The following is a 27443-nucleotide window of genomic DNA, read 5'->3' as shown; positions in this document are numbered from 1 at the left end:
AACATCATAACAACTTACGAAAAACTTCTTTATTGTCATATTCATAGAGAAAAAGAAGAGAGTCATTAATACTATCCCTAGCACTATTTTTTTTAATTCACCTCATTAAAATCTTTCGACTGACCTCTGTAATTATTTTCGAGCAATGAAAAAATGTCGTAAAATATAAAATAATTACAAAAATACTCCTAGAGTTCTTACATCAACTCTAGGAAACTCAGATAATAAATGTTTTAACGTATTATTTTTAAGACACTCAACACAATTTTTAACAATAATTTGCTTTTTGTTATTAAGTTTGTGACCATTATCACCTGAAATTTCAACAACGTTGTCATCACTGTAACTTCTAAAATTAAGAAAATGCCAAATTACAATATCTTGCATTTTGATTTGAATCTTTGCGTACATTGAGAGAAATAATACTATCCCAATGGACGCATGTTAAAAACAATTATTCCGATGCAAATGCACATTCTGCAATTTGAACTTAAAATCTATCAACAACAACAATGTAATGGGAACTGATTTTATAAATAAAAAGCAATGAAAAAAAGAATAATATTATGAAAGAAGAGGTTTCGCTGTTTGTTGAAAGTTTGTCAAAAGGATGTTTTCTATCTAAAATATGTAAAATTTTGTCAGAACAGCATTAGAATATCCTTTTAACAAACTAAGTTACAAACTTCTTTTGTTAAAAGTTGGTATATGTTTGCTAACATGATACTCTCAATGATATTCTCTTGCCGATTTGACGAAAATTTTCCACAGAAAAGCATAATTGTGACAAATTTTTAACAAACTGCTCTGAAAACCTTTTCTATGAGAATAATGTGAAAAATTATTAGCATGAAAACATAAATGCGTAAAAACAGTTGAATGCTTCAGAGAAATATCATTGAAAATACATAAAAGAGAGCTGCTGAAATTAATGTAAAAAGGCAAAATATAAAAAAAAGAAAAAAAAACTCAATCAATAAAAATGTTCAACAAAATTGAATAAAAACTATTCATTCTCCTTTTATTTTCTAATCATTTTTCTTAAGAATATCTTGATTCGTGTTCGGAATGTTTATATAAAACAATATTTTAATAAAGTTCTCATCAATTCTGGTCAGAAATTGATCTAGAAAATTGTCATGTTCATTGTCGAAAAAATATCTCTCAAATAAATCCACATCATTTTACCCGTCTTAGTTGATGCCTCACCATCTATAAAAACTTCACTATATTCCAAACTATAAAATTAAATAAGTAAAAAAAATCCAGCACCTTACTGATTTACAAAATAAAGAAAAAAAAAACATTTTAAGCAACATTTCCTATTGGCAAAACCAGCATCTCCCAAGGTATTCAGAGATTCATGCCAGTATCGAGAGCAAGTGCCTGCTTCATAAGTTCATAGGTAGAGAATGAGACAGCTACCATTGGAATGGCTCTCAAATAGTTGATGGACATTCCACGATACAGTCCCTTAATGATGCCATTTTCACGATAAATCAGCGTCAGGGTCTTAAACATACCCATACTGGACGATTGAGGAAAGAAAAAAACATAGATACTTTATTATAAATTACTATAAAAAATATCGAAAACACAAGTTCGAAAACAGGTCTAAAAGCACCAATAACACACAGATAAGCAGAGTGCTAATAAAAATAGTTAAATCCCCAAAATATTATTCACTGCAACTGCATCCAGAACTACCAACAAAAAAAAGCAATTTTCATGCACCATAATTTTATAGGGGAAATGCTTCTAATTTTGTCCAGTTTCTTATTTTGGACACTTTGAGGATAACATTGGACACTAAAAATAAATTGATTAAAATGATGGATTTTTATTCCAATATTTGATGAATAATGAATTCTATCTAAATATTTGTTCTTTTTGGAATATTTTAACACTAAATACGTTAAAATTTGAATATGATTTGAGTTGAAATTGCTTTGTTGAAAATTCAGTGTGAGCAATTGCTTACGAGAAATATGACAGAACTTCGTGGCTTACTTCAGTCTTATTTAGTTTTGGTGAAGTACTAACAAAGTTTGTTCGCTGTTTTTGAGTGATATTATTGAATATTCATTGAATATTGTGTTGATTCACGTTACTGATGATTTGTACATTTGACCTGAAGTGAGATTTGCCTTGTAAATTATATTTTTCGTGTGAAAAATGAGAAATTTTTTAAGACATTCACCAGTGAGGTGATGATTCTTATTTTGGACAGGTGTTTTTCTTACGAAATTTCGTGAAGTTTTAGCTTTTGTGATGACTAGGTTGGACAAATGCCTGGAGAAACAAAGGAGCATCATCTCTACGAAAGAGATGCAGTGGGAAAGGCCTTGAAAGGCTTCCGGAAAGGCCAGGGAATGAGCGAATCCGCACGTACTTGGAGTACCGAAGTCAACTCACTTTAATGAATGATATGGAAAGTTTTTGGGCTTCTTGTGACATTCCACGTTTCCCTTACATGACCAGGAAGAGGACTTGGTAAGATTGGTTCATAAAATGAAGAACAATGGGCATCCTGTTGAGGCGGATTATCTGTCCAAATTTACAGACAAGTTGTAAAAATTAATAACCAAGTTGTCCAAAATAAGAGTCAAATTCACCTCTACATATCAATTCATTTTTAAACGTATTAAAACTAATTTTAGTAAAAATGAGATGATAAATAGCTTGCCAAGTTTCTAAACAATCCTTCTGAAAAGAGAGTAACAAGAAAAGTCAATTAGTATTGAAAATATGGCACTTCAAACTTAGGATATCGATGCTTATATGCAGACTGTCCAAAATTATAAGCACTTCCCCTATTGCAAAATCACATTGACAGGAAAATGCTCAACGAATTTCGTTAATTTACGCATTTTCATTGCAATTCTTACGTAAATTCTCAATTACCGTATTACCTTATCTCATACTCGGTGGCACTAGGTGAAAATAATATAAGAAAATTTAAGAAATAAAACGAAAATACAATAAACGGTGAGCAAAAAGGCAGTATACAATTAATTTCTCGTACAGTTTTTTTTTGCTCACCGTTTATCGCATTTTCTTTTTATTTCTTCAATTTTCTTATATTATTTTCACTTACTTAGTGCCACCGAGTATGAGATAAGGTAATACGGTAATTGAGAATTTGCGTAACAATTGCAATGAAAATGCGTAAATTAAGGAAATACGGTGAGTATTTTACTGTCAATGTGATTCTGCCCTAGCCCATTAGTACCTTTACATACATAAACAGCATTTAATTAAAGTGTAACTAGCTAAGGAAAGAATTTGTTTCCTAAAAATGAAAATACGAAAGAGAATGAAGGAAAATATTATCAAAATTGAGTACTCGAACTCATGACTTAGATGCTGTACTTCAAAAGCACGCCCCAGGCAAATTGCCTGAAATTTGAAGCCACTGTCTCATACTTCGATTTAAATTTATTTGGGATTTTTTTTGCACTCGCGACCGTTACGCTAAATATCTAAAAATTGAGAAGTTTTTCCGTATTATAAGATACCTTTCCGTATGGAGGGATATAATATACTAAATTTTTGTTTAAATAAATTCTTTCCTCGGAGCACTGTGAGCTGAGTCTGAGATCAATTTATGAATTAGCTTCAAATAGCTCCATATAAAAAACTTAACTTGCCACATGCTTGCTCTAAAGTATTTTCGCATTATTTGTCGTTTACCGGTTTTCAACCTATTTAAACGGATTTATAAATCACTCAAAATATCTCTTAAAGAAGTTTTAAGAGTAATAGAATTGATTTTCAGACAAAAACTACTAATCGGTTCCTAACCGGTTCATTACCGATTCACAACTAATTTGAACCGATTTATAAATCATTCAAAACATTGTCTAAAATACAACTCAGGAGAAATATAATTGAATTTCTCATAAATATTACTTATCGGTTACGAACTGGTTCATTACAGGATCAGAACCGATTGGAAGCAATTCAATTTTATCAGAAATTCTATAACCTTTCCAACGAGCCCAAAATTACCATCCCATTCGGATGAGATATACGCTATCTAGGGTAAATGTCCTAATTCAAAACCATTTCCAGACGCTTTAACTTTGGCAGAAAATTTAACACATTAAGTTCATATTTTTTTCTGAAGAGAATTACATAAATTTGCTCCTTGACTCTTCTAGAATGTTACTATTTAGTGAAAATTCTTTAAATATATTTTGAAAACTTCTTAAATAAAAGAAAAGTGCACAAGTGCAAAATGCTGCTATTGGAAACAAATTAATCCAAATGGAGACAAGGGAAATTTTCATATTGGAGACAAACAGTGTAAGTGAAACCGCGACGAAAGGCTTCCAAAACCTTGTTGAGTTGGTCTTGAGTGCAGGATTTGTTCTTATTCCTTGTATTTTCTCCTTTCCCATCTAAAACAATAAGAAAATCTCTCCAAGAAAATCGTATTTCCGGGGTTTCTTATTAAAGCATTTACAGACACTTCAGAAAAACCCTTTTTGTTCACGAAATAGGTAATTATTTCATTTGAAAACTTCACGTACCGTTAACAATAAAGATTAGCACTTAATTTAACTAAAGTTAACCAAAAATATGACATGAATGTTAAACAAAACCAATAAACAACAGTCACTTTATTGTGTTTTTCATTGGAAAACACAAATTAACAAATTCAAATTTGTGAGTATGAATGAATTTTCGCTTTAACTAAATAATGAAACTGTGATATAGAAAATATATAATATAAATATAATAATTTAGTACTGTATTTATCGTGAAAGCAATGATGTTTCCATTTGGAGTAGCGAAAAATTTCCATTTGGAGCAAGTTTTGAATTAGCTTCATTTACCCTAGGCTTCCGGTAGATTTTCGAATTGGTTTAGCTTGGCTTTGGAGTGGCTTTGTCTCTTCGAAAAGTTATTATTGAACGGTGACAAGTTTTCCTATTTGGCCTTAATTTAAAGTTTGAATGAAAACTCTAAAGGGACTGATAAAATATTTTTCAGGTACCTCATGATGCGAAATAAAGAAAAAAATATATTTACCTCAAAAAATGAATTTGAAAATGTACTTTTTCTTAAGTGTCAGACTTTGCAAATTTTAGTCTAATGCAGTAGTTTTAGGCGAAATGTAAGCCATATACGAAACATGTAAAAAGACGTGTAAAAATCCCTAATATAGGGCCAGATGTGCTTATGATAAACGAGATACTGTACAGGGAATTTCGAAGTGCTTTCAACTTGGAATTCGTGTGGATTCTCAGCTACAGTAAACTCCTAAATAGAAAATGGGAAAAGATATTCGACATCGAATTTTCGATAATCAACTTTTAGATTCGTATACTCCTAGCGACAGCCGTATGAAATTTTGGTATTTTAAGAAGTTGTAGGATTTCACAAGACATTTCCAAATTATCGAAAGTCATCAACAATAATTATGGCTCTAGTACACCTTTTAGATCAGGAAAATTTCATGAAGTCGAAATTCGAAACTTCTTCATTCTCACACATTTTGCATGTCTATCTCATAGTTTCGCACTCTTCTTCTTCTTTTGGCCATCACACCAATTCAATTTAGCTTAATCGAATTTGGTATGCGAAAGAATGAGATAGTCATATGCAAAAATATGTTAGAAAGAAAGGTATTAGAATTTCGACTTCATGAAATTTTCCTGATCTAAAAGGTGTACCGGAGCCATTACAAAAGGATTTATGAGTATTTTAAGATTAATTTTTAAACCCTCTCATAGCTCGTATGTAAAGGATCGGAGGGAATAGCGTTATTTTTAGTCGAAAGCACATAGGCCAGGCTATAACATACTAAAATTTGAAACCAATCCTTTGCACATGGGCTGACCTATTAAAGAAAACAAAAATCTGACATTTTATGTTTTTCTCCAGATATTAAATCCGACGCTGGAGAAACGACCGGTCGGACAGCCGGTAAAATCAATTTTTAGCAGGTATCAATCGTACTCCAGGGTTGTCAAAACTTTTTCATATAAAGCTTAGTGCAATGCCCTACCTCAAAAATCCAAATTCCCTACCTTTAAAAAAAACCTATCACTTCGGACAGTTTTTTTTTAAGTTTTTACTATAAATACTGATATTATAAACAATTGCAGCTAAAATATCTGATTGATTTTCTTGTCTACGTGCACAATAGTTAACCTTAAACTAATCAAAAACACCCGCATGTAAACATAACAAATGAGTCAAAAATAACCAAATAGAAAGGGGCAAGCAATTTTAAATTTCAAACTGAATAAAATGGATAAAATTTTAAAACCAGAAATAATAAATTCACTCATACTACAAATTAGGCACTCTTGAACAAAAATTAAGTCACTTTCGTGTGATTTTTTGCAATTTGCAGACTGATATTTTCTATAAAACATTTATAGATGAATTGATGAATATGTGAATAATGCTTTAAAATATTTTCTAGAAACCAAACTCTATGTCTATTTGCCACTACATTTTAAACTAATTAATTAGCATTGTGTTTCCTTTACCTTCTGCATTTTGGGTGAAGAATATATTTTCAGTTTAATTAATATTTCGTGTGCACCAGCACCACAAAAAGTTTTTTTTTTATAAGATGATTGTTTTTTGCATGTGAGAAAAAGAGAAATTTAGAGAGAAATTATAAAATCAGAATATTTTGACAAATTGTAAAGAAAAGAAAATATTGACAGAGAGAAACTCAGGAAGTATTAAAAGCAAAGTTTCAGGCTAAAAAGTTGATCGTTATTGCAATTGATTGAGAATATTATTTCCACAGAAAGCCCAAAAGAGAGCATTGAAAATTATTCAAGATAAATCAAAACAATGAACTCACCCAAATCTAGCTGTATCGGGATTCATCAAGGCCAGTTGCATTCGTCTTCGAGTCACATCCATTGGATACGAGAAAGATTGTGCTACAGCACCGGCAAAGCCTCCACAGAGAAGTTTGGAAGGCACATTGAGAACAAGACCACCTAGAAAAAGAATTTGTAAAAACTAATGTTGACAAGACAGTGTCTCTTTACGGTTGCGCCACGAACTTGCAATATTACGAAAAGTTGAAGATATTTGTAAAACTCTTTTTAAAATTTACGCATTTATTCTTTCCTACGATTTCTTTATTTAAATTTTTTCGCAAATTTTTAAGGATCTTTTTATTCTTTTTTTAAATAAAAAAGGGTGACTAAACGTCCTATACCTTAAAAGCACTTTCGCATCATTTACCGTTTACCGGTTCACAACCGATTTGAACCGTTTCATAAACCACTAAAAAGATCCCACAAAATAGTTTTAAGAATAAATACAATTAATTTTCAGATAAAAATTACTCATGGGTTCATAACCGATTTATTACCGGTACAAAACCGATTTTAACCCTTTAAGGACGAAAGAGTCAAAAATCGGAGGTCAGAAAAAATCACTTTTTGAATTTTTAGAGCAATTCACAACTTTAAATGACCGTAGGAAAAGTTTCATTTTTGGGTCACCGGTGACCCAATTGTCCTTAAAGAGTTAACCGATTCATAAATCACTCAAAATGTTGCCCAGAGCACAAGAGTAATATAATTAATTTTCTGATAAAAATTAGTTATCGGTTATAAATCGGTTAATTACCGGTTCACATCCGATTAAAATCGGTTCAGGTTTATCAAGAATTCCAAGACCTATCCAATGAGCCCAAACATGATACCACTCGGTTGAGCTCTCTTTAGAGCTTTTTTAACCTCTGACCTTGAAAAACCATTATCAAGATCAAGAATTATTCAACGGTATTTTCGTATAAGGACGAAATGTCCGCCTGGGTAATATCTAAAACATGTCCAAAAATGAAAAAAAAAACCCCAAAAAACATGATTTTGGAGGGCAAAGCGAGGGATGGGAAAAAATTAGAGGAAAGCTCAGAGTAAAATAGAGTTCTAACTTCCTCAGAAATTCTGCACAAATTCCGCAAAAATTTCGCAGACATTCTGCGGAAATTTCACAGAAATTCCGCAGATATTCTGCGGAAATTCCGCAAATTCCGCAGATATTTCGCGGAAATTCCGTAGAATTTCTGACTTATAGTGACTTTACACCCTTCCTGTACATAACTTTTCTTTAATTCTAGCACTTAAGTATGGTTTTTACCGATCCAATCTAATATGTCTGATCGGTGAGGACCATTCTTCCATTAGAATTAAAGAACAGTTTATGAACACTTGGGGGACAAAGTCATCCACGGAGGATAAAGTCATCCGCATCTACGGAAAGTTGATAACGTATACGTTGATTTTTGTTTACATAAGTTTTCAAGTTTTCATTCTTGAAAGAATTTTTAAAAAAAAATCCCAGTTCTAAAAATTTGTATCGTGAAAATTTCAAAATTTAAAATTCATTTATATAAAACTGTGAGAAAAAAATATGAAAGGATCAAAGATCAATAACTCTGGACAGTCTATTTTTCAGCCGATTTGCTTGAATTTAGATATTTTGGAAAGACCTTGAAATCTCCAACCCGACTGTATCGATCTCAATCGGTAATGAATCGATAAAGTGATCGCAGTAGCGTACCTAAGGGGATGCGGGAGGGGCGGTCCGGCCAGGGCGCGAGCCTCCAAGGACGCCGATGTTCCTTTTTTTTAGACAACTGAACCCTGACTCTTTATAATTGCCATGTTGAAGTAAAAAAGATTTTAATAAAATAGACTCCGAGTCTTTCTGGAGTGCTCCTCTAGTTCTTACAATGCCTTTTGTCCTTATAATCTACCAAAATTTCGCGTTGAAGAAAAAGCTTTTTTAATTCCCTCACTTTCTAGGGCATACAATTGTTGTAAAAAAAGCTTTCTTGGCGCCCATAAAGCTCTAAAAAAGCATTTTGTTCTCATATTTTTGCGAGATTTCGTGTTGAAATAAAAAGGGACACTTTAAATTCCTTCAGGTTTACACTTTAAATTCCTTTTGGGGGCGCCTAATTTGTTGCAGAGCTTTCTTGGCGCTCCTCTTGGCTCCTGAAACGCATTTTGTCCTTATATTCTTTCAAGATTTCGAGTTGAAATAAAAAAGTACTTCAAAATATTAAATTAAAATTGTGCTGAAACTACGCATAGCTCAAGTATAAGATGGTTCAGATTATTTATAAAACTCGTACTTCTCAGATATCATGTATGAAATCTGCATAGCTTAAGCATAAAACGGTTTATATTGTGCTGAAAACGCGCATAGCTGTTAAACATAAAACGATTAAGATTAAGAAAACTGTAAAAAATAGATTCAATTTTGTTTGAGCTATGCAGGACTATGCTCAATTTTAACCATTTTATTTTTGAGCTGTGCGCGGCTGTACCAGTTTTGACGAGCACCATCTGTTTTAAGAAGTCCAACCGCTGTGCATGTTTTCAGCACAATCTTAACCATTTCATACTGAAGCTGTGCATGTTTTCAAAACAATCTTTATCAAAATACCATTCTTCAAAATTTTAATTTTTTACTGTTGATCAACATTGAGTTCTACATTCCTTGAAAAGGAGAGCTTCCACTTTTCCGTTTAACTTTTATTAAAAATAATTCCAGATTCCAGGCGCAAAAACAAAATGAAATCAAAATGATAAGTATTTTCGTAAATCACTTGACCCTAGCAATAGAAAAAATAGCATGAGAACCCAGGGACAAAATCACTGTTGCATAGTGTTATTAATTAATTTTTTTTTGATAAGCAAGTTCACTGCAAAATATATCTCGTGAGAACAAGCATTCTGCAATACTGGGACGCTTTGCCATTTGCCATCTCTTTTTTGATCTAAATGATTTTAATGGGACGCGAAATTTGTTTTTTTTAGTCAAATTGTCTGTGTGCAACCTATAGTTTGTGCATATTGTGTAAAAGTGAAATATTTCGTTTAAACTTTTCAACTGCGTCAAACTGTTTTTTAAACCAATTATTTCATATTTAAACATTTACTAAAAAGAATCTTATAACTGCATGAACTTAAAATGTTTTATCACTTCTTCACTATACAATTTTTCAAAAACACTATGAATTTAAAGTGAGTAAGGCGATGGTTACATTAAACATGCGTAAGTTGACCTTGAACTTCATTACATCTCTTCTCTATTCTTTAGAAATTGTTTAGAAAATATCACCAAAAAAAAAAGATACTCACCGGTATTTCTGTCTGAGGCGTTGCACGTAAACTGTGGGATGTACTTCATACATAGGAACTTGAACATCTCGAAGCAGTAGAAGGAGAGTCCAGCATAGGGCACCATTCCCGACAGAGTTGGCACAAAACCCCGATACAGTGCCCTCAGACCACCCTCATTGCGAAAAATCGTAGTAGCTGTATTCACAATACCCGAATATTTATGTTCTCCCGTCACTTGGAAGGCTAATCGAGCTCGAACTACATCCAATGGATACGTAAGAGTTACCGCCGTGAGTCCAGCACCAGCTCCCGCAAAGAACTTATCCGCATGCTTTACATACATTATAGAAGCCGGCAGAGCGGTTATCAGGTACTGCAGAGATAAAAACGAAAAGAAAATATGGAAATGAAAGAGAGAATTAAGAAAAAAAAAAGATATTTACTCCAAATTTTCCCACAAATTCACAAAACTGTGAATTTGGGAAGTGATAAGCGATGTCGTAATAGAATAACAAATTTCACATGTTTGTTAACTTTGATAATTAAAATAAATTGGTGAAGGTCAGTGAAACGCACTAAAATTTTCATGTGCAAGTGGCTATACCAAAATAAAATTTTTGGTATTACTGCTTCAACTCCACAGAGAGATCGGTACATAATTCCTCGATTTTGAGTTATATATACAGTGAGTGTCAATAGTTTGTTGCCTAATGGATGTTTGAGAAATCAAGTGAAAAAAATGATAGAAAAAAATACTTTTCCAAATTTTTCTTTTTGCAGATGAGTTCCTTGTAATCCGTAGTTATTATTTATAGTTTTCAAAAAAAATAATTAATTTTATTTCATATCAAAAATAATTGTTTTCCAAAAGTTGGTCATTTTTGAAAAATCAAAAGTTTGTTGCCTCATTAAAAAAACTAATTCAAAATGGTGAAAACGTGCAACCAACTTTACGTAAACCGGTTACATTTTGAGCTTATGTCATTTGATAGGCAAATGATGGATTTGTACATTTTTAAGGCTGTCAATGTTAAATATATAGGTGTAAGAGTGATGATAAATAACAAGAAATAATCAGTTTTTTGATAATTCATAATTTAGGTTATATTGTCAAATTACAAAAAGTTGAAAGGTGGGATATTGTCCAGAGATACTGCTGGAAGGAATCGGCGTCGCTTAATTGCCAAATTTTATGGAAATTCATGAAAAGTTATACATAAAATGGTCAAATATTATAGTTATGAGGCACGAGTACATCTGAAAAACGCTACTGGTAGACCCAGGGTTTCGACTCAGAAAGTCGATAACCGCATTCTAGGTATCTCTGATAGTTTCCCCATGATGTTTGCTTCAAAAATTCAGAGTCGGCTGGTTACAGAAGGCATACAGGCTTCAAACCCACCGCAATTGAATGAAAGTGGTAAGAATAATTACTTGGTTTCCAGGTTTCCATTGGTAAACAAAACCAATCTGGTTAAAAGGTTGTAAATTCACTTGGAGCATGCTAAAAACGTAAAAATACAACCTCTTACGCAGTTTGGTTTTGCTTACCAATGGAATCTTGCGAGCCAAGTACCTATTCTTATATTTTCTTTCATTTTGAGTTTGATTTTCGAAGCATTTGAAGCCTGTATGCCTTCTGTAACCAGCCGACTTTGAATTTTTGAAGCAAACATCATGGGGTTACTATCAGAGATACCTAGAATGTGGTTATCGACTTTCTGAGTCGAAACCCTGGGTCTACCAGTAGCGTTTTTCAGATGTACTCGTGCCTTATAACTATAATATTGGACCATTTTATGTATAACTTTTCATGAATTTCCATAAAATTTGGCAATTAAGCGACGCCGATTCCTTCCAGCAGTATCTCTGGACAATATCCCACCTTTCAACTTTTTGTAATTTGCCATTATAACCTAAATTATGAATTATCAAAAAACTGATTATTTCTTGTTATTTATCATCACTTTTACACCTATATATTTAACATTGACAGCCTTAAAAATGTACAAATCCACCATTTGCCAATCAAATGACATAAGCTCAAAATGTAACCGGTTTACATAAAGTTGGTTGCACGTTTTCACCATTTTGAATTAGTTTTTTTAATGAGGCAACAAACTTTTGATTTTTCAAAAATGACCAACTTTTGGAAAACAATTATTTTTGATATGAAATAAAATTAATTATTTTTTTTTGAAAACTATAAATAATATCTACGGATTACAAGGAACTCATCTGCAAAAAGAAAAATTTGGAAAAGTATTTTTTTCTATCATTTTTTTCACTTGATTTCTCAAACATCCATTAGGCAACAAACTATTGACACTCACTGTATTTTGACTTCTTACTCCCTAATACCGTCTTCAGACTAGAGATTTAGCCTAGTTTCCGAAGGTATCGAAAGCCTAAATAGCAACCAATTTAATTTGTTCTTCTGATTCAAATTAATGAATTCCCCTTAATAGTCCATTTCTAAAGGCCTCTACACATTGGGAACAATTTTCTTCAAAAATTGCATTTTTTAAAAAGAATTTTGACGTTTGCTCCTACAATAGTGCAAACATTTTCCTTCAAGAAAGCAGTTTTTGACGAAAATCGCTCCCAATGTGTAGAGACCATAAGGCAAAATTTTCCAAAAATTTTCGACTAATAAAAAATTACTTAAGTAAAGCCTTATGGCTAAGCCTTAGGTCTGAAGCCCTTATAAGGGGACAAATTTGGAAAACTGAAGTTTCTAGATTTTTGTTTGTATTTCTCAACTGAATGGTATTATATTTGGGCTCATTGGAAAGGTCTTGAAACTCATGACAAGCCTGAATGGATTCCAATTGGTTCAGGCTAGAGGTCAAATGGAAAGAGACATCGACTTAAAGACTTCGGTGATTATAATAGAGAATTCCAGTTTAAGTGGAAACGGACTGAAAGGATTTGATATGAATTGGATCCTATTGGTTACAAAAATCTTTTTTGAAATGCCCCTTAATGTAAGCAAACTTTTCCCACGCAGAAAATTTGAAATGCACTTTAAATATAATTTTCAAACAGTATGCCTTCGGCAGACCTTTAAGATAAGTAATACTTGACGAAATTAAAATTCATATCCCCTTCTTACTCAGACCGTTTTGCATATGTCAAATTATATTCTTTCGCACTCTTCTTCTTCTTTTGAACATCACACCAAATTCAATTCAGTTCAATCAAATTTTAAGTGCGAAGAAGTACGATAAACAGGTATTCAAAACGTTTGAAAAAAAGGATGTGAATTTTGATCCCATTTAAATGATCTAAAAGATATACCGGAAGTAATACAAATTATGTTTAGGATCTTTAATAAAATTAAGATGTTTTCAATTAATAATCTTTTTCGCAAACAAGATAAAATGGAGCAATTTTCGACAAAAATTGCTTCTAGTGTGTAGACACCATAACGCACAATAACTTTTATTTTGTAAAAATGTTTTTGGCATTTCAATGAGAATGAGTGAGATCTAAATCTAGTCATCTCGCTCACTCTTTTGAAAATTTTGAAAATATGTTTACAAACAAAAGTTATTGTGCTCTATACATACATTAGGGTAAGTATACCAAATTCCGGCCAGCTTGCAATTTCGCCCACTATTTTTATTCCTCAAATTTCCATGAATTTTTAGTTTTTGCATACTCTAGACATTATACAATGCAAAAAATAGCAAAAAATGTCGTTTAATGTTCGTTTTTGTCGTGATATGATGTGAAAAAGACTTTGGAAAAATTCCTGAAGGGCAAGGAACTATGCGAATGAAGGTGGCCGAAATAGGCCACCCAAGCTATTTCTACAATTTTATTTATTTTAAAATGTATTAAAAATGATTTTAGAGAAAGTAAAGACGATAAACTGTCTACAAGGTTCCAAGCAACACTCCTTAAAAAGAAGTAACAAAAAAAATATTTTGTAATAAAAATATTGCATTTCAAACATAAGACTTTGACACTTATGGCCTCTACACATTGGGAGAAATTTTTGTCAAAAATTGCTTTTTTGAAGGAAATTCGCTGCAGCGTTGTAGGGGGAAACGTCAAATTTCTGTCAAAAACGCAATTTTTGACGAAAATTGCTCCCAATGTGTAGACGCCTTTACATGCAACTATGTCGAAATTTGACACGCTTACCCTACGTTTCTTATAAATAAATATTATTAAAAAACTACTCCAAAGTGTTTATACAGTATTAGTTGATGTTAGCGAATTTTATACAGGGAAAGACAAATAATTAACCTTCATTTTTTAAACGATGTTTAGGAAAAAGTTTCATTATGATAATGAAAAGCTTTTGACGAAACTCAATTGGATATTAAAAGTTAATTATTCTGCTTTAAAAATATTTCTTTATAAATAAACATTATTGTTAGCAAAAAAAAATGACATAAATTTGTTTAAGCACAGATCTAGGGATAAGACAAAGTATTGAAGTTAAACTTTAAAGAAATCGAATTATTTGTACGTCAAGTTGATCCTATTGTGACAAAGGTCAAAATTCTCGTTTTAGCTGTATAGGAATGTATAATTTTTCAAAAAATTATAACTAACCTTTTTGTATATTTCAAATGCCGTAAACTGAATAGCAGCATAAGGAAAGATTCTGACCATTTGGGCTCCATTTCCTTTATACAGGGCAAAGAAGGACTCCTTCATGACGATCTCCTTGAGGCCACTGAATACACCCAAATGCTTGTAGTGCTTCGAGTGAGCCTGAAAGAGGATCTTGATACGATCCAATGGTGCTACAGCAGTCTTTGAGCACATTCCTGCTAAACCTATTTCCAGAAGAAAAAGTAAACAATTCATATTGTAATGCGTCTCAAAATAAACGGTCTTTGGAAGATGACGCCAGAGAGATCTCAACAATGAAGATTGTTTAGAGCTTTGTTTCCCCCCTCTATGGAGCATCTTCATTTTTTTTCATTCTCTGTACATTGAACACAAACAGTTGTGCAACTTTCTTCTTTGACTTTAAGTTTATGGACAGAAGATAGTCGCTCCAACACTGAATTTGCAACAAGTGGCAAGATTGCAAAAGATCAATTTTCCCACTCTGCCAACCATCACCTTCATTTTACTGGCAATGTTGATCATGAATGAAAATGCAATTTGTTGACCTGAGAACATTACGGCATAACTATTAAATTGCATAACACCGATTTTAAGTCCTATATTTTCAAAGAAGTAGTCAGAACGGACTCAAGATAACCTGAGTGACAACGCTAAAAAATAGGTCGCGCCCTAATAGGGAATGAACTTTATGGGTACCGGTCAAAATACCGAAAGCCAAAAACCTGAACGCCAAAACCACAAAAGCCAAAATCCCGAATTTTTAAAAGTGTCAAAGCTACTCCCATGATTACATCGCACTGGCTGGAGGAAAAGGGAAATTTTCTGTGTCTTGGGAAATTATTCTACACATTATCCTCCATATAATTTCATCCCTTCAGTTTTAACATTCGGAATTTTGGGTTTCGGGATTTCGGCCCTTCGAGATTTTGGCTTCCTCCGGAACTAATATAATAATAAGGTAATTTGCATAGTTAATTTACTTGGTCATAGCTTTTAGGGCACTGCTCATAAAAAACAGGCCACGCCCCTAATAAAACCAGTAATAAATTTTGAAAATATTAGTCATGGTAAAACACGTTTTACGAACTAAATCTTCTAATCTTATCTCAAAATTTTCAATATTTAAAGGTTTAGGTCGCCCTGACCAGCTTTAAGTTTAAATAAAAATAAATAAAGATGTTTAGCATTACCATTTCAAACTCGCTATTGCGTAATTTAAAATGTTTCTGTATAAAGGTTTTAAGAAACTTTATTTTTGAAGTTCGATTTAAAGGATTTACTGTTAAAATGGGCATGTCATTCTCACTCGAACCTGACTACAGTACGGTCTTCCAAATTCGAATGCTTCCGGAGTATGAACGATATTTCGCACTTCCCAAATTCGAACAATATAAAAAAAAACTAATTTGTGTGTGATTAATCAATTGTACTTTGAATCAAATGCCAGTATTTTCTCATAAGTCTTCCTAGTGACATATTTCCTTTTCATTTTATACGATTATAATGTGGGTAAATAGGATAAGTGTACCAAATTCCGGTCAGCTTGCAATTCCGGCCACATTTTTTGTTCCTTAAATTTCCATGATTTTTTAGTTTTTGTATAGGGTAAATGTCCTAATTTAAAACCATTTCCAGACGCTTTAACTTTGATAGAAAATTCAACACATTAAGTTCAATTCTTTTTTGAAGACAATTACATAAATCTTCTTCTAGAATGTTACTGTTTAGTGAAAATTCTTTAAATATATTTTAAAAACTTCTTAAATACAAGAAAAATGCACAAGTACAAAATGCTGCTATTGGAAACAAATTAATCCAAGTGGAGACAAGGCAAATTTTCTAATTGGAGACAAACAGTGTAAGTGAAACCGCGACGAAAGGCTTCCAAAACCTTGTTGAGTTGCTCTTGAGTGCAGGATTTGTTCTTATTCCTTGTATTTTCTCCTTTCCCATCTAAAACAATAAGAAAATCTCTCCAAGAAAATCGTATTTCCGGGGTTTCTTATTAAAGCATTTGCAGACACTTCAGAAAAACCCTTTTTGTTCACGAAATAGGTAATTATTTCATTTGAAAACTTCACGTACCGTTAACAATAAAGATTAACACTTAATTTAACTAAAACTAGCCAGAAATATGACATAAATGTCAAAAACGAAACGAATAAACAACAGTCACCTTATTGTGTTTTGCATTGGAAAACATGGTCGATCGATGAAAAATTCGATGGTGAAAAGGTACACTTTTAATTTTTCTGAGAAATTAACAAATTAAAATTTGTGAATATGAATGGATTTTCGATTTATTTGGAGCAAAATTAACTAAATAATGAAACTGTGGTATAGAAAATATATAAATATAGTAATTTAGTACTGTATTTATCATGAAAATAGTGACGTTTCCATTTGGAGTAGCAAAAAATTTCCATTTGGAGCAGGTTTTGAATTAACTTAATTTACCCTATATGAAATAAAAGTACATAAATTAATTCTGTAAATCTCCTATTTGAATATTTTACTTATTAAGATTTTACCTAAATAATTTTTCAAAATTGGTGCATTATACAGTATTTACAGAATTATTTGAATCTGCTGATTCCGAATCCGTGATAGGCTTTCCCTTCAGAAATTCATTTTATCAAAAATGATCACACGAGGTTAACACCAAAAAAAATTACCTAATGAATGTCAATGTTTGACAACTTCCACGAACTTTGAAAAAAAAATGGATCGAAAAGAACAATCTCCTTGACATAGAGGAAAATAATCTAAGTGTAGCAAATTTCCTATAAAACTACTGATTAAAACTCACTCAAATCTTCTGGGTTCTGGGAGCTCATGATAAAAATACTTAAAAAAAAGAGTTTCGTCTCATCTGCCCCACGTTCCCCTATTACTGTTTTCTTCATTGTTCATCAGTATATTGTGCTTAATTGAATTTCTGTTACTCTGTAAAGTTTTTTTTTCTGTATTTTTGCTTTCTTATCTCCTTGGTCCTTTTTTGTAAAGAATTGTACTCTTTGTACTTCTTATTTTTTTTTTCATTTTTAAAAGGCACAAATTTTTTTACGAGCTAAGGTTCGACTCAGAAAAGAAGATTCAAGGCTCTTGATCGTTATAAGCCTCTGCTTTCCCTACAATGCTCTATTTTATCCTCTTCCCAAAGATTACGAACTTTTGTGATGAATAAAATAAATAAACGCTCTTCCGAGCAAATACTAAATATTTTTAAATAAATGAATGTGTATAATTTTGAACGTTAGTGTAAGAAACACTTGAGCTGCTTCAAAAGAAATCAATTTCCCTTTCTTTTCGAGGTAAAAGTTGGTGAGGAAGAAATTTCACAGAAAAACGAACCTCATGGGATCTCTCCATGCATGTTTTGACGCCGTCCCATATTATTTCCGGACTTCCGGGAATACAATCCAACACCCGGAAAACCATCAAATACAACAAAATTGTCGAGAAAATAATTTTGCAAAATTCCCTTTCAAGTCCCAGTCCCAGAAAGTCTTTAAGGATCAACAAAAAAAAAGAACTTACCGCCTGCAAAGAAGTTCTTCACCATGAAATTGTAATCCTGCTGCGGTTTCGTTTCTGCCTTGTAAGCCATGTTTGGGGCGCCTCGTTTTTTTTTTCTGGGAAATGTCTCAAATGCAGAAAAGTGTCAATAAATCCGTAGAGACTGTAATTGGGTGTTGAATGGGGGCTTCTCGATGGGCAAAAAACTCTCTCAACTTTCTTTTTTATCATCAACAAATTGACCGAAATTTCTACGTGTCATTTTTTTCACGACACTTTTCCACCCCAAACTTTCACTGGCGCTCACTGTTAATGCTACAAAATGCTGATGGATTTATCACCGAACACACTTTTGATGCATTTTTGGTCAAATAAAAGGTAATCTGTGGCGTAGATGGGATGTTTTCCCGATGTGCCTCGTGATGTCGACAATCTTGGACTGCAGCAAATTCCAAAACACGCCGCAACCTGTATGAGTGAGAGAGATGACTATACATATCAAAGGAGAAAATCTGAGAGAGATAGACTGAGTGTTGCCTGATGCAAATGGAATTTGAGGTTGAAATCCGTATAAGCTAAAGATAATGTGATTTTCATAGTAACCATGAAAGAAAATCACAGAGAATATAAAATACATAAAAATGCAAATAATATCGTCAGTTTTGTATTTTGAGGCTTTTTTAATGTTAGATTATTACAAAGTTGGATAGAGAATTTTTTACACTTTCAGAATCCGATTTTCCGTATAATTTTATATTCCCTCCGTTCCGAAATAAGTCGTACGTTTGGGAAAAATTGGGATTAAGGGAAAGTTTGTTGGTAAATGTTTTGTGTATCAACAATTATCTCTTGTACAAAACTATTGCTAATGTCCAGTACTAAAATTGGGGTCCAGTCTTGCTGGTATGTTGAGGAATGAATGTATTAAAATTTTCTTATTTTTGGCGTTTTATTTTCAATCTAAAATAGGTGCACAATAGCACAATGGTGATAGATACAGACTTGGCACCTTCGGGGGACCCCCCATAAGCTGACCCTGGGACCATTAATATGTCCTTTATTTTGCCCCCACCCTTACCCTACCGCTCCAAAATCATATTTTTCGTGCGATTTCTTTTTTTAGAGAAACATATAAATGGTCCCACGGTCAACTTATGGGGGGTCCGCTGAAGGTAACAAGTCCCTGTCTCTCACCATTTTGCATCCAGATATTCGAATACATAAAAAAAATGTTCTTTTTATTGCTCATTATGCAAAATTTGAGCAATAAAAAATGTCATATTGGTAATAACTGTTGAGTCCTACTTGTGCATACTAAAAATTTAGAACAAATTATAGCCTGTAATGTTAATCACAGTCCATCTTGTAGTAATTAACTATCTACCGGAGCTCTTTGAAAAAAACGCGAAAAATGGGCAACTTCAACATATCGATTCCTCAACTTATTATTGTGATAGGATCCCCATATTATTCCGGAACATGGAGGATAGTTCATACACAAGATATTTGCAAATAACAAAAACATTCTCTGAAACCATTCCTTAATCCCTAATTCTTCGCCAAATGTACGACTTATTTCGGAACGGAGGGAGTATTTTTCGTGACTCAAGATTTTTTAAATTTTAAAAATTTTAATTTACTTAACCCTTAAACGACGATTGGAACACCGGTGTCCCATAAAGAAAATAATTTTAGCTGACTGTCTAAAGTTATTTTTTTTCTTAGGTTTGTACGTACAGTAGACTCTCTCAAATTCGGACATTTGGGACCAAAATGTCACCCGAATTAGAAAGAAATTCGGACGACAAACTTTTTGAAATGCAACGACTTTTTATTCATCTGCATACACAACACATTTTAGTTTGCATACTCAAATATATTGTAGATATCATGAAAATCTCTTAATAATGCAAAATCACATCAAAACTAAGACAAACCATGGCAAATTTGAGCATATTTGCTTTATTTGATAATCATAATCAAACTTGAAAAATGACAACAAACTTTTTTCAAATGTAACTGCTGCCTAGGGTGTTTCAACAAGGAAAAAAAAATTGGGACTATTCTCAGGGTGCAGTATTTGATGAGACAAGAAAGTTTTTCTTCTACGATCATATAATCAGACGCTGTTTAGATGTGGCTGAACGACCCTCTCTGTAGAACATTTTTCTGATTTTACACTACGTACCGTTAACCAGAAGATATTCAATGCGTAAATGTGATAAACAGTTTCAAAAGCTGAAAGTATACTAATTGCAGTGAAATTAATAGTAAATAAATTTTAGCTGTCAAACTTTAAACATCTCTCCTGTAAAGTTGACATTGTAGACTTACAATAGTCTTCTTTGGAGCCGACGATATATAATTTATATTGTAATCACAGTTTCAATTTGTGTGCATGAGTTCTACTTTTAACAATAATATTAAATATGAAAGAAAAAGCTACACACTCATAAAATAAAAATTTCTTGGAGGATGAGGTGAAAAAGAACTTTAGGAACTGTAAAACATATGGAAGGTAATTATAAAAAAATAACTACTCTGAGAAAAATAGTTTGCAAAAGGATGTAAAAAGTTGGTCGTCACTCCATTTAATTAACCAAAATATTTAATAACCCATTTTCCAACCAACGTTTTTGCAAAAGGAGATCAATTTTTCGCAAAAGGAAGTCAATTTTGTGGAAATATGAGCACTTTCCAGCTGCTTCCAGTGTCAGTGTCGCTGTGTCAGTCAGAATTGTCAAATGGCAGACAAAATTTAATTTCACTATAGAATTATTTTGCAAAATGGTGATAGTTTTCGCGTGTTTCTCAATAATTATAACAGTGGAAATTGGGAGGAAAAGCTTTTCCGGTAGAGATTTGTGTTGTAATCCGGAAAAAGACAATGCCGACAGAACTTAAATGAAATTTGAGCAGTGTTTTACAGGAAAATTGCTCAAATTATTTATTTGGAAAATTAAATTTTGTGGTTCAGAGGGCTTATGCCCAAAGCACAATAACTTCTGTTTAGTAAACATGTTTTTGTCATTTCAATGAGAGTGAGTGAGATCTAGATCTAGTCATCTCGCTCTCTCTCACAGGAAATTTTGAAAACATATTTACAAATAAAAGTTATTGTGCGCTAGACATTACTCAAGTCCCTGGAGTGTTGTGTGATAAATATTTTGTATACAAAAGACTTCAATAATGAAATGTTTAAAGATTTGTTCGCGAGGTTGCATGCCCAGTGCAAAAGGTTTTGACATGTCGGATGGTTCATTTATCAATAATCCAACCGCTAAAATTCTTGCAAATATTAGTCTAGGATTAGGGTAAAACTGGCAAAATTTTCCAAGAAATTAAATAATAATAGCAAGTGTGAAAAATTTATTGTGAAAAAAATAATTATAGTCGTAGTGAAATTAAAACTGTTAAGTGCAATTGGCTTCTTCATTAATATTTCTGGTACGTCGATTTTGTGTCTATACGGCAGACAAGAACACTAAATTTGCTTTATGATGTCTCAGTGTAGATGGTGCAGCTATAGTGTTCAGTTGTAGGCAAAAATTTGCAAAAGGAGGTTTGCAAAAATACACCCAAATGAAAATAATTGCAACCAATTGCAAATTTTTCGATTAATTTACAGCCGATCTCCAAAATCAATCAGTTTTTGCATCCAAATGTAAATTTTTGCAAACTATTTTTTTTTTTCAGAGTACTTATGCTAAATAATAAAGTGTGATTAATTTGCACTGAAAAACCTCTACTGTTTTGACGGCTCAGAATCAGAAACGAACGAAACGAATAACTCGTAGTAGGCAAATTTTACAGAAGAACGATTTGAAGCTAAGATTTTACATGCACAGTATAGAATTTTTGAGATTTAAAATCTCTTCTATAACTTTGAAAATAATTATATTTCAAATTTAATAGTCACAGGTAAGGCAAAGGGTATAAAGAAGTACCCAAGAACCGGATAAAACGATTTTTGTAAAAAATCGAGTTGTTCGACTTATATTGAGTCGTCGATTTCTACTTTTTTAATAATATTTTGTTAAGTTAGTTTTTTATGTGACCTGCAATAGCTGTGAATTTTTAATTTGAACGGATGGAGCAAAAATATCGCAAATAGAAAAACATCGAAATAGTGTTGCCAGAGGCATTTCACCGTTGGACGCCTGTCAAATTTGTTTTATATCAACGCGCTCTGTTCTTCTTTCCAAACGCTTCTTTTACAATTTTCACGGGCTTTTCCAGCTCCAATTGGTCAAGACTGAGTGATAAGCTTCTCACAGTAGAAAAATGCCACGAACAAAATTGCCAAAAAACTCTAAAAGAAATCGTGAACAAACCCTGGAGGACCTCATTTCCGGGACAATGAGGGAATTTGATGAAACCTGTAAGTTGATTTTCTTGATTTTGGTTCAGGATTGTGGCTTCCGTGAAAAATCTTCGTGTAAAATTCTAAGATTTCTTTGTTTTTCCCTTTCAGTTGAGACACAAATTGCAAATCTCGAGCTGATGCATTCAAATATCCTTGAGAAAGTCGAAATGGGGATTCATAAATTCTTGTCCAGTCTTCCAGAAAATATTCTAAATCTCAAGTTTGGAGATCTCAGAACTATGGTAATCCCATGAAATTAGCTTCTTAGCTCAGTAATTGGAGGAATTTTTGTTTTTTGCAGAACGTTAAAGGCCTGGCGGATGCTTCGAAGGAACTTAGTGCCAGTCAAACGGAGACCTTGAACATGACTTCTGGACAGAATTCCACACAAAACCGGAAGCAATCGAGAGAGGACGAAGGTAAGAGGATATTGCATAAGTCTCTTCTAAAGCTTGAATTTCTCACTCATTTGTCATACTCTTTTTCATTTCCTTTCTCTTTGGGCTGCTTCTGGTGTTGTCTTTCTGGGTATCTCATCACGCATTTTTGTTGCACTGGATTCATGCTGAAGGTTACCTTACAGAAACTGGTACTTCGGAAGTGACGAGCAGTTCAGCAATTCGAGGACCATTGTCTTCGGCTCGAGGCAAATTGAGACGCAGTAAATCTGCCACTGGATCACTGCAGAGTCTTGCTCAACCAATGCCACCGAGTCGCCTGAAGCCACCGACTCCCCTCAAGGGTCCCCTACTTCCTCAAACTGAGCACAAATCCAGGTAAGTTTAATAGAATAACTCTCAGTTAACTGTGCAACAATTTAAGTCTTGATAAAAAGTAACAAAAGCCTGTCAGAGACTCCTTTAACTCTTCCGGGACGTTTGGGACCCAGGAGTATCCAAAAAAGAATATGGCTTAATCCTAATACTGAGAAAAAAGAGGGTGCGATTAACTTTTTTTCCTACTAACTTTAACACTTTTTAGGTGTAAAAATATATCAGCATTTTTTAATGCTAATTTTACACCTTTTTAAGTGTAAAATTAACATGAAAAAGGGTAACTTTAACCCATAATACACCTAAGAAGCATAATATTTACACCGCTTTCGGATAAATAATGCAGGGTAAAATTAATATTTCCGGAATGTTATTTTAACTTTTTCGGATTTCTCTCACTCAGTGTAGGAAAATATATTTTTTTTGCCTTTTAGAACTCGATAAGAATCTGATTCACGTGGATGATTTTAGTCTAAACCTAAAGGATAACCAATTCTAGGATATTTTTTGCAGGAGCCCTATTCTTAAGCCAAGATATTTTTGATCATAAAATTGTTATATTGGCTCCCTGGGTCCGGAAAGAATTAAGATTTTGATCTATGATTTTTTTACAAAAATATTTTCCTTCAAGAAGGAGCTTATGCCCTAGCCTAGATCACTTAAGACTTAAGCCAAGAAACGGTTTAATACCGGCTTCAGACTAGAGGTTTAGTCCAGTTCCCGAAGGTCTCAACAATCTAAATAACAAACATTTTCATTGATTTTTCGAAAGCTAATGGATTATTTGTCCTTAAAATCCAATCCTAAGCAACAATTTCCTTAAATATTTTGCCGGATAAGGAATTAGAAGAACTAAGCCATATGGCTAAGCCTCAGGTCTGAAGTCCGTATAACGTAATTATAATCCAAATAAAAGCTTGACTAAATTCCCATCCTTCCCATCAGTTTTCCATTAAGCCGGTTTTCGACATAACCCGAAAGACGCATTAGTCAGAATCTTATGGAACTATAATCTGATCATGATTTTAGTTACAATTACGTTAAGCCGTCTCTCGGCTTAAGTCATAAGTGTCTAGGACTACTGCAGTGTTTTATGCTACGAACTATTTCGGATGAGTTTGACTTTAGGAGTTTTTTCAAAATCGTAATCTGTAACTTAGGTGCTATAACCTTAAAATTCCTTTCGCATCATCTACCGCTTACCGGTTCTCAACCGATTTATAAATCACACAAAAAATCCCCCAAAATAGTTAAGAGTAATAGAATTGATTTTCGGTCGAAAATTATTTATCGGTTCATAACCAGTTCATTACCGGTTCATAACCGATTTGCACCGATTTATAAATCACTCAAAACATTGTCCAAAATACACCTGAGGAGCAATATAATTGAATTTCAGATAAAAAGAAGTTGCCGGTTCAAAATCGATTGGAAGTTTTTCAGTTTTATCGGAAATTCCAAGATCTCTTCAAGGAATAAAAACCTGATATCTATTTGGATGAGAAGTATGCTTTCTAGAGCCTTTTTTTTAACCTTTGACATTGAAAAATCGTTCTTAGGAATGATTCAACTCACTCAAAAGATCCCGCAAAATTGTATTAAGAGTAATAGAATTTATTTTCTCGGACGAAAATTAGTTATCGCTTCATAACTGATTTGCACCGATTTATAAATCACTCAAAACATTTTCCAAAATTCAGCTGAGGATTAATAAAATTGAATTTCGGATAAAATTTAGTTATCGGTTCACAACCGGTTCAGAACCAGTTAAAATCGTTTTAATTTTATAGTAAATTCCAAGATCTCTCCAACTAACACAACTAATAAAAAGATTATAACCATTTTTATGAAAAATACGCTTTCTAGAGCCTTTTTAACCTTTGACATTGAAAACCCGTTATTAGGAATGATTCAAGGGTATTTTTGTATAGGGCCAAAATGACCGTCTGCGTAATCTCTAAATGTCTAAATTAAAATATATCCAAGTATGAAAAAAAATCGCCCAATGTGTTTTCTAGCAATACCAAAAAAAAACATAATAAGGGGAAATAATGTGCATGTTAATGGTCTCAAGGTTGACTTATTGGGGGGTCCCCGAAGGTCCCAAGTCTCTGTCTCTAACCGTTTGGCCTCTAGGTCTAGTAACAGTCGGTTAAATGGACTTTTTCAACTTTTAGAAAACAACTCGAAAAGTATAAATGCTATCGGGATTGAGGGAAAAACTTCTAGCTTTTTGGAAGACTCGTTTAAATTCAAATAAAAAAAAAAACATTTCAAGCCAGTAAAAGCACTTCTTTGGTGAAGATCACCTTATGGTGCCATTCAAATGAAAAATGAAAAGGGGAATATTTCTCCTGAACATTTTTTTAGCACTACTGTTCTCAAGTGTTTCTGACGAAGACTATGGAAAACAGTCGGGACAGCATCCAACACAAAGAATAGTCGATAATGCAGAAACACTTGAGAACAGTAAGTAGGGGAAAGTACTCTCCCTCAGTTCATGCCTTCAAATAATGTGAATTTTTTTTTTCCCAAGAGACTTATGCCCAACGCACGATAAGTTTTGTTTTGTAAACGTGTTCAGTGAAAGTGAATGAAACCGAGATCTAGTTATCTCGCTCTTTCTCATAGGAAATTTTGAAAACATGTTTACAAACAAAAGTTATTGTGTGTTGGGCATTACATGAATCATCACGTAATTATCAATAATTGACGATAAGCTAAATAATAATAGAAATGTATAAGTCTCTTAGGAAAATTAAAAAAAAATCACATTATATACGAAGGCATGACCGTTCGGAGGGAGAGCACTTTCCCCTACTTTACTGTTCTCAAGTGTTTCTACTTCAGAGGTGTGCAAGAAACCGTTGAAACCGAATTAACGTCAAATGAAACATGTATGTCAATGGTCAAAACGGTCAAAACGCTACTATAACAAACTTATTTTGACGTTAATTCGGTTTCAACGGTTTCTTGCACACCTCTGTTCTACTTTATTGATTTTTCTTTGTGATGGTTGCTGTCACGACTCTCCACTGTTTATCCCAGTCTTCGTCATGCTCAAAAACCACCACAGTTGTGACAGGAACCAACACGAAGAAAAGTCGATAATGCAGAAGCACTTTGAGAACAATCATTTGCTAAAAAATGTTCGTTTTTATTGGAATAGCACCATTAAGGTGAAATATATTTTAGTTTTCTTGAGTTACTTCACTGAGCGAAATTCGAAAAAGTTAAAATAACATTCCGGAAAGTCCGGAAATGTTTATTTTACCCTGCAGTTTTGATCTGAAATCGGTGTAAATATTACCCTTTTTAGGTGTATTGGGGGTTAAAGTTACCCTTTTTCATGTTAATTTTACCCTTAAAAAAGTGTAAAATTAACATTAAAAAATGTTGATATATTTTTACACATAAAAAGTGTTAAAGTTATGAGGAAAATAAGTTAATCGCACCCTCTTTTTTCTCAATGATTCAGTGTAATGCTTTTTTATTGAATATCTGCAATTTTTTTTAAAGAAATTTGTTCGCTAAATTCTCCATTGTTTATGAAATTATTTTTAATATCAATTAAATTTAAAATTATTAAGATTATTAACAAAAGATTGCAAGTAAAAATCGCAATAAGCATTACTTACATGGATAAATGAAATATGCCATGATGTTCCATCCAGGTCGGCCTATCGTACTCCATTGCAGCGTCAGGGTCGATTGAAGGCAGCCAGTGCCGATCGCATTGACCAGATCAAACCCAAAGTGCCTGTGGATCAGCCTCTGTCCCTGTTGCGCTTCCCCCGAGTGGGAGAGACTCTCGTGTCACTCACGGGAAGTCCCGTGGCCGGGGGTGGCCCAGATCCAGTGGCCAGTGTCAACATTCCTACATTGGATGGTGTTCTGTCTCTACGACCGACAGCTGCTTCAACCTTTGACCCACATGTCATCAGTCAGATTGACGAAGGAACTCTTCGTAATCTTCATCAACTGCAGGCAAACATCAATATGATGCTCAAGATGGCCAAGGGGAAGTAAAAACTCTGCATTTTTTTTAAACGTTCATTCCTTCTAGTTTTC

At 33.2% G+C, this 27443-nt stretch overlaps 2 protein-coding genes across 4 annotated transcripts; one reads left to right on the top strand and one right to left on the bottom strand.

The window, feature by feature from the left end:
* Positions 1-14: 14 nt before the first annotated feature.
* Positions 15-27047, bottom strand: LOC129802939 (solute carrier family 25 member 16-like). 2 transcript variants are annotated; one of them, XM_055849184.1, is made up of 6 exons: positions 27011-27047; positions 18255-18701; positions 14691-14917; positions 10140-10494; positions 6833-6974; positions 15-1528 (listed from the first exon to the last, which is right to left on the bottom strand). In XM_055849184.1, exons 2-6 carry the CDS (start codon positions 18322-18324, stop codon positions 1354-1356), a joined length of 969 nt encoding a protein of 322 aa, XP_055705159.1. In that variant the 5' UTR covers positions 18325-18701; positions 27011-27047; the 3' UTR covers positions 15-1353. The 2 variants fall into 2 exon arrangements, with proteins under 2 accessions (XP_055705159.1, XP_055705160.1); XM_055849185.1 differs by lacking the exons at positions 15-1528; positions 27011-27047 and adding an exon at positions 6326-6509.
* LOC129802941 (borealin-like) lies at positions 22376-27404 on the top strand. 2 transcript variants are annotated; one of them, XM_055849188.1, is made up of 5 exons: positions 22376-22614; positions 22708-22841; positions 22901-23018; positions 23183-23375; positions 27047-27404. In XM_055849188.1, the coding sequence occupies exons 1-5, from the start codon at positions 22518-22520 to the stop codon at positions 27399-27401; spliced, it is 897 nt and encodes a 298-aa protein (XP_055705163.1). In that variant the 5' UTR covers positions 22376-22517; the 3' UTR covers positions 27402-27404. The 2 variants fall into 2 exon arrangements, with proteins under 2 accessions (XP_055705163.1, XP_055705162.1); XM_055849187.1 differs by having other exon boundaries at positions 23171-23375.
* Positions 27405-27443: the final 39 nt, after the last annotated feature.

Source organism: Phlebotomus papatasi, chromosome 2 (assembly GCF_024763615.1).
Source record: "Phlebotomus papatasi isolate M1 chromosome 2, Ppap_2.1, whole genome shotgun sequence".
In the NCBI taxonomy this organism is placed as follows: domain Eukaryota; kingdom Metazoa; phylum Arthropoda; class Insecta; order Diptera; family Psychodidae; genus Phlebotomus; species Phlebotomus papatasi.
Note: the sequence above shows the minus strand (reverse complement) of the source record. Positions and strands in the feature narration are given on the sequence as shown.